Consider the following 7,144-nt stretch of genomic DNA (forward strand, 5'->3'; position numbering starts at 1 on the left):
TTTAACAGGCGGACTTTAAAAGTCCGCCTCATTCCTTTTTTTTTTTATTTAATTAAAATTTCGTCGGGCGTAATTTAAATTTACGCCCAGCAACAAGCGTACTTTAAATTTACGCCCGACTATAATAGAATTTGGGATTTGGTCGCGACCATATTTGGTCTGAAATTTGATCTTTGGTCCAAATTTGATCTTTACTCCGTCCCACTGTGTTACGATCACATCCCATAAATTTGGTTATACTCGCCCACTGTGGATGCTCTTAGCCCTTACTGGTGCAACGCCAGCGCCAACCCAAACAAAAAATAGCATGTTTCCTTTGTAAATACTTGGACAACGAATGGCAGTTTTGTATATGATCCAGAATAGGAAACCGTAAAGAAAATAAAAGAAAACCAAGGCGAGGAAACAAAACCCTTTTTTTTGCAATCTCATATTCTCACCTTACAACCAGAGCAAGACTGTAACCCTAGCTCACAATCCTCCTTCTATTTATCCTTCCTTCACTGATACCGTCTCAATTCTAAAACCCTAGTCAAGCTTAAGAAGATCTCACTTGTCTTCTTCGACTTCAATCTAATTAGGTAAAATAAGGTTTATTCCCCATTCCTTCTGCTTTCTTTCTATCTTGTATTCTCATCTTTTGATTTCGATGTATAGATTATGTTTTGATTAACTTTGTAATGTTGAAATAGATTATCATATTAAGATTGGATTGTTGTAATAATGAAGTATTTGATTGTGATTTTAATCCTATGAAATCGAACAACTTGAGAACTGGTTATCTATGAAATTAGATCAAAAGATTATGACGAGTATTTTGTTGATTAGGTATTACTGTTGATTAGGTCAATAGAATATATATTGTTGGTTCCCCATTGTACCTAAAGTGTTATAATTGAAAAGATTCATTGTTTCCATCTCCATATAACGTGTTGCTTTTTTCTGTATTCAGGTTGTCTGGTACTGTAGTTATTGGGGAGATATACAAGTTGGTGGTGAAGGTAATAATACCACGTTTTGGTTCTTCATCTCACTTTTAACTATGAATTTTGAATTGATTTTGCGTGTTTTTATACGTTGCTTTGTATTTAGCTATTTTATGTGATTGTTCTACAACTTGGATTATTCTCTTAAGTTTTATGGCTTTTCATTTTAAAAGATAGAGTGCCATCAGCTATCTGTTCTGTTTTTGATTCCTTTGTCGTGCTTTATATCAGGGCTTTGTATTTCAGAAATAGAATTTTGGTAATTTAGGTGAGTTAGCGTGAATGGGGAAAAAGAAGCCTTCGAACCGTGACGACGAGAACCCTTCTGTACCACAGGGTGGAGCCTCTAAATCTAAGAAAAAAAAGCATGTCATAGAAGATGACGAGTATTCTATTGGTACAGAGTTGTCTGAGGAGCCTCAGAAAAATGAAGAAGAATCCGTGGCGATTGTAGGAAAGAAGAAAGGAAAAAAAGGAGAAGCCAAGGCAGCAAAGCCTAAAGAAGAAGATGAAGACAAAGTTGCTGAACAAGATGAAGATGATGTTCCTGCAATTGTTTTTACTGGTAAAAAGAAGTCAAAATCCAAGAAGACTGTTAGCGGTTTTAGCTCCTCGGCTTTTGATCTCCTCAACGAAGACAATATAGATGATGATGAAGAACCTTCTGTAGATGGTGACAATGAGAAGGATAGTGTGAAAAAGGATGCTGATGAAGAACCTCCTGTAATTGCTTTCACTGGCAAAAAGAAGTCTTCAAAATCTTCTAAAAAGGGGAACAGTAGCTTGTTTGCCTCATCTAGTTTTGATATCCTAGATGAAGGGGACGCAGAGACTAAAGAAGAAAGTAAACTAGACGAGGAAGATGAGCCCGTGATTTCTTTCACTGGTAAGAAGAAGTCTTCAAAATCATCAAAGAAGAGTAGCAACTTATTTTCAGCAGCACTCCTCGATGAAGATGACAACACCACTAATAGTTTGGGTGATGATGCCATTGTGGAAGACGAAGATGTCCCAGCTATTACTTTTTCTGGTAAGAAGAAGTCTTCAAAGTCCAAGAAGAACAATGGGTCATTAGTAAATGAACTCAGCTCCAGTGCTGGCATTGGAGAAGATAATACTGAAATGGAGCAGCATTCTCTTAAAGATGATACACGTGAAGCTGATGTCAAAGCTAGTGTTAAATTAAGTGATGTGCCCCCTTCTGAGACCTCCAAAAGTAAAAAGAAGAAAAAGAAGAGTGGAAGAACTGCCCAGGAGGAAGATGACCTGGACAAAATTCTTGCTGAGCTCGGTGAGGCTCCCGCTATTCCAAAACCTACTGCTCCTCTTCCGATAGAAGAAAATGTTCAAGTTCAGCCTGAGCCAGTTGGCTCAGTTGATGCTACAGGTGAGGAGAAGGAAGCAGAGGCAGATACTGGGGAATCTGCAGCCGCAAAGAAGAAGAAAAAGAAGAAGGAGAAGGAAAAGGAGAAGAAGGCAGCTGCTGCATCTGCAGTCGAATCAAAACAGGAGGAAACAAAGAGTAAAAAGCCTGATAAGAAGCTCCCAAAGCATGTTATAGAAATGCAGGAGGCTTTGCAAAGGCGCAAAGAACTTGAAGAGAGACTGAGGAGGGAAGAGGAAGAGAAAGAAAGGAGGGAGGAAGAAGAGCGCCTCAGGCAAGAGGAACTCGAGAAACAAGCAGAAGAAGCCAAGCGAAGGAAAAAGGAAAAAGAAAAAGAGAAGATGCTGAAGAAAAAACAAGAGGGGAAGCTTTTAACTGCTAAGCAGAAAGAAGAAGCTCGTCGACTTGAAATAATGAGAAATCAGTTTCTTGCAAAGGGTGCACTTCCTCCATCAGAAGGTGGCGCTGCTACAAAGAGGCCAAAATACCAAACAAAGAAGTCTAAGCCAACTCCTGCGAAAGCAAATGAGGCGTCTACTTCAAACAGTGTGGACAACTCAGAGATGAAGGAAGACAAGGTGGAAGTTGTCAGTGAAATTGATGCAGTCGAAGTGAAGGATATTGGAGAAGTAGACTCAACTGTAGCTGATACTGCCAAAGAAGTGGAAGTTAAGCATGAGAATGAAGCTAAAGCAGCTGAAGAAGAGGAAGTGGAAGAGGATTGGGACGCTAAGAGCTGGGATGATGCTGATGTCCAAATTCCAGTCAAGAGTGCATTTGATGAAGAGGTTGATGATGAAACTGAGCCCGTGGCTGTGGTGATGAAAGAAACCAAGCGGGCTACATCACCAGATTCTGGTGCCACGGCGAAACCATCTACTGCTTCTGGTAAAGGTGTTCCTGAACCCTTAAAACCCGAAGATGTTAATAGTGATGACGACAATGGTCCATCAGTTGATGTTGTGGACAAGAATAGGAGGAAGGATGCTGCAGCTAAACGCGAAGCACGGACTAAGGAGGCACTTTCGGAAAGGAGTGAAGATAATCTACGTTCTCCAATATGCTGTATTATGGGACATGTTGATACTGGTAAAACAAAGCTACTAGATTGCATCCGAGGAACTAATGTCCAGGAAGGCGAGGCTGGAGGAATTACACAGCAAATTGGGGCTACCTATTTTCCTGCCGAGAACATAAGAGAGAGAACGCGGGAGTTAAAAGCAGATGCGAAGTTGAGGGTCCCTGGTCTTTTGGTTATTGATACGCCAGGACATGAATCGTTTACGAACTTGCGTTCACGAGGGTCTGGTTTGTGTGATATTGCAATTTTGGTTGTTGACATCATGCATGGATTGGAACCACAGACTATTGAATCCCTGAATCTTCTGAAAATGCGGAACACAGAGTTCATAGTTGCACTGAACAAGGTGGGCTTACTTTGCTGATAACTGAAATAATACACCGCGACTGTAAAATTAGAAATTAATATCTTTTTCCTTTTCAAATTTAAAAGGTCGACAGATTATATGGTTGGAAAACTTGCAAGAATGCACCGATTGTCAAAGCTATGAAGATGCAATCTAAGGATGTGCAGATGGAATTCCAATCGAGGCTCACACAGGTAAACATAAATCTCCGACTTTTGTGGTGTTCGACGTGGTAGGATGTAGATTAACTGATTTGTTTCTTGTTTTCTTTTCTCAGATCATAACGGAGTTTAAGGAGCAGGGTCTGAATTCCGAGTTGTACTACAAAAATAAAGAAATGGGAGAAACCTACAGTATTGTTCCAACAAGTGCAATCAGGTGTGTTTGTCGAACCTATCACCAAGCTTGTATTATATGGTTGGGACGAGCTGTCTTTATAGCAACACTTCTTTTATATCAGTTCACTGGCTGATTTTTGGGTCTCCTTTTTGCAAATGTAACAGTGGTGAAGGAATTCCGGATATGCTGTTATTATTGGTTCAGTGGACTCAGAAAACTATGGTGGAGAAACTTATGTTTACCAATGAAATTCAGGTTATTATCTATATTCCTGGAAAACATCATAAACTTGTACCAACTGTGGATTCATGTCTAATGTATCTCTTGACGATGGCTGTTCTGCAGTGCACAGTGTTGGAGGTTAAGGTTATTGAAGGTCTGGGGACAACTATTGATGTTGTACTAGTAAATGGGGTGCTTCACGAGGGTGATCAAATTGTGGTTTGTGGCATGCAGGTATGCATTACAAGATGTACCTCCAATGTTAGATAACTCTTCTCTGTGACAGTTTCTTATATCTCTCTGTGAATGTTGTAGGGACCGATTGTTACTACTATACGTGCATTACTCACACCACATCCAATGAAGGAGTTAAGAATAAAGGTGAAAACTCTGGTTGCATTTTTCTTTGTACGGCCCACACGTGTTTATCATATGTAAAAAGTCAATGCTGGTAATAGTTGCTTGAAAAGAGAGTTTATGAATAATGAAAAAGCGTCAATGTTGAACTCATATGACTTAGCAACACTACCATTTACAAATTATGGCCTTACTATCCCCATTTAAGTTGATCCTAGTAATTTACTTTTATTGTATTATCTTCTTGATTTTCACAATTTTCTAGACTAATTCATTTCAATATTTCGTTTTGTAATTCCTCAGGGATCTTACGTCCATCACAAAGAACTCAAAGCAGCGCAGGGTGTGAAAATCACCGCTCAGGTTTTGTTCTTTTCCATATGATATTGGTCGTAGACTGATGATGCACATTGGTAATATGGTTTGTATTTCCATTTTGAATGTGTTCTCGTCAGTAACCATTTTTTGTTACTTCTTTTCAGGGCCTTGAGCATGCTATTGCAGGCACTGGTCTGTACGTGGTGGGTCCTGATGACGATGTGGAAGACATCAAAGAAGCAACAATGCAGGACATGAAGACCGTCATGAGCAGGATAGACAAGAGTGGGGAAGGTGTTTGTGTTCAAGCGTCGACCCTTGGATCATTGGAGGCGTTGCTGGAGTTTTTGAAGAGTCCAGCTGTCAATATACCTGTCAGTGGTATAAGTATAGGTCCGGTACACAAGAGAGATGTCATGAGGGCCAGCGTCATGCTTGAGAGGAAGAAGGAATATGCCACCATCTTGGCATTTGATGTCAAAGTGACACCCGAAGCTCGTGAGCTTGCAGAAGAGAGCGGTGTAAAAATATTCATTGCTGATATCATTTATCACTTGTTTGATCAGTTCAAGGCTTATATTGACAATCTTAAGGAAGAAAAGAAGAAAGATGCTGCCGAAGAAGCTGTTTTTCCTTGTCTTCTCCAAATTATGCCGAATTGTGTTTTTAACAAGAAGGACCCAATTGTTTTGGGCGTGGATATTCTGGAAGGCATCCTTAAGGTACACTTCTTACCGTTCCTTTCAACTGACCGACCCCAAGTCTTGTCTTTTGCTGATGCAAGTCATAAGAGTCGGCTATTTCTATCAGCAGGATGTTCCCGTTGTATGGTATTGTTTAATTGGTATTTTGTTATATGTAGAGAGATATACTGATTTATGCATCTTTATCACATTGTGTTCAGATTGGCACTCCTATCTGCATTCCATCAAGGGATTTTATTGATATTGGCCGGATAGCGTCTATAGAAATTAACCACAAGCAAGTTGATACTGCCAAGAAAGGGCAGAAGGTTGCCATAAAGGTAATTTACAAGTTCGACTAAAAGTTACATGATAGACATTCCAAGAATTCTCTTGCCGTCAGTTAACAAGGGATTCTTTGTTCGTATATGTGCAGATTGCTAGCGGCAATCCTGAGGAGCAGCAGAAGATGTTCGGCAGGCATTTTGAAATGGAGGATGAGCTTGTTAGCCACATAACCAGAAAGTCCATAGATATTTTGAAAGCTAACTATCGGGTAAGTTATACTTGCTGCTCTCTGATTTTTCTCCTTTCTTTTTTGTATCCAAGGATAGTAAACATAACCCTGCCCTTTATCCTAAAATATGCAGGAAGATCTGTCTATTGATGAATGGAGATTGGTTGTGAAACTGAAAAGGCTCTTCGACATACAATAAGTTGTAAAATTGCAGATCTGTTTCTGTAACACCGTGACAAATGCGGCCCTTAGAGAGGGCTACCCTTGGAGACTGGTTGTGTAATTGAAAATGCTCTTTGGCATAGAGCAAGTTGTAAAATTGCAGATCTGATTCTGTAGCACTATAGCCAGTGCGACCACAGAGAGGAGAGGGCTACTCCTGGCGGGGGTAGATTTTGTGAAGAAGGTTTAATCTATAGATAGTTTTGTTTAGTTATCTTTTACCCTGTCATAATTTTGACATGTGTATTAAATTAGCTGTAAAACAAAATAAAGTTTTGAAAGTTTTGAATTTGAATAATTTAATTCCTGAAGTGTTCAAGAGTTGTCGAATTTTGACCTGTAGTTCAAGAAGTTGATTTTTTGATCAAACAAGACGGAAGTCCGGATGATACATAGAGCTGCACATGATAGATGGGCAGCCGTGTGCTGTAGGAAATCATGTGCTGCAGACTACAGTGACAAAAATAGTTTCATTAAAAAAGAGTTAATTACTCTTATAACCCTAAAAATTATGAGTATTACTTTCCTGGCCTTGGAATTATTAATCAAAATAAGAAAATTATTTCTCCAGACCATTTTAGAGAATTGTAAGGCCGATAATTATGGCAGTTTTTGCTTGCTATAGCCGGCCAACCACTGTGGTCCGTTGCTTACTATAATGTGGCCAGGTTTTTTGTCTTGGCTTAAAA

At 39.5% G+C, this 7,144-nt stretch overlaps 1 protein-coding gene across 1 annotated transcript; it reads left to right on the plus strand.

The window, feature by feature from the left end:
- Positions 1–378: 378 nt before the first annotated feature.
- On the plus strand, positions 379–6,766 carry LOC113298062 (eukaryotic translation initiation factor 5B-like). The gene is made up of 13 exons (XM_026546722.1): positions 379–581; positions 953–1,001; positions 1,218–3,797; positions 3,884–3,991; positions 4,075–4,175; positions 4,301–4,391; positions 4,482–4,592; positions 4,674–4,739; positions 5,019–5,078; positions 5,198–5,755; positions 5,938–6,057; positions 6,153–6,272; positions 6,367–6,766. The coding sequence occupies exons 3-13, from the start codon at positions 1,269–1,271 to the stop codon at positions 6,430–6,432; spliced, it is 3,930 nt and encodes a 1,309-aa protein (XP_026402507.1). The 5' UTR covers positions 379–581; positions 953–1,001; positions 1,218–1,268; the 3' UTR covers positions 6,433–6,766.
- The last annotated feature ends 378 nt before the right edge of the window (positions 6,767–7,144 follow it).

Source organism: Papaver somniferum, chromosome 1 (assembly GCF_003573695.1).
Source record: "Papaver somniferum cultivar HN1 chromosome 1, ASM357369v1, whole genome shotgun sequence".
NCBI lineage: Eukaryota > Viridiplantae > Streptophyta > Magnoliopsida > Ranunculales > Papaveraceae > Papaver > Papaver somniferum.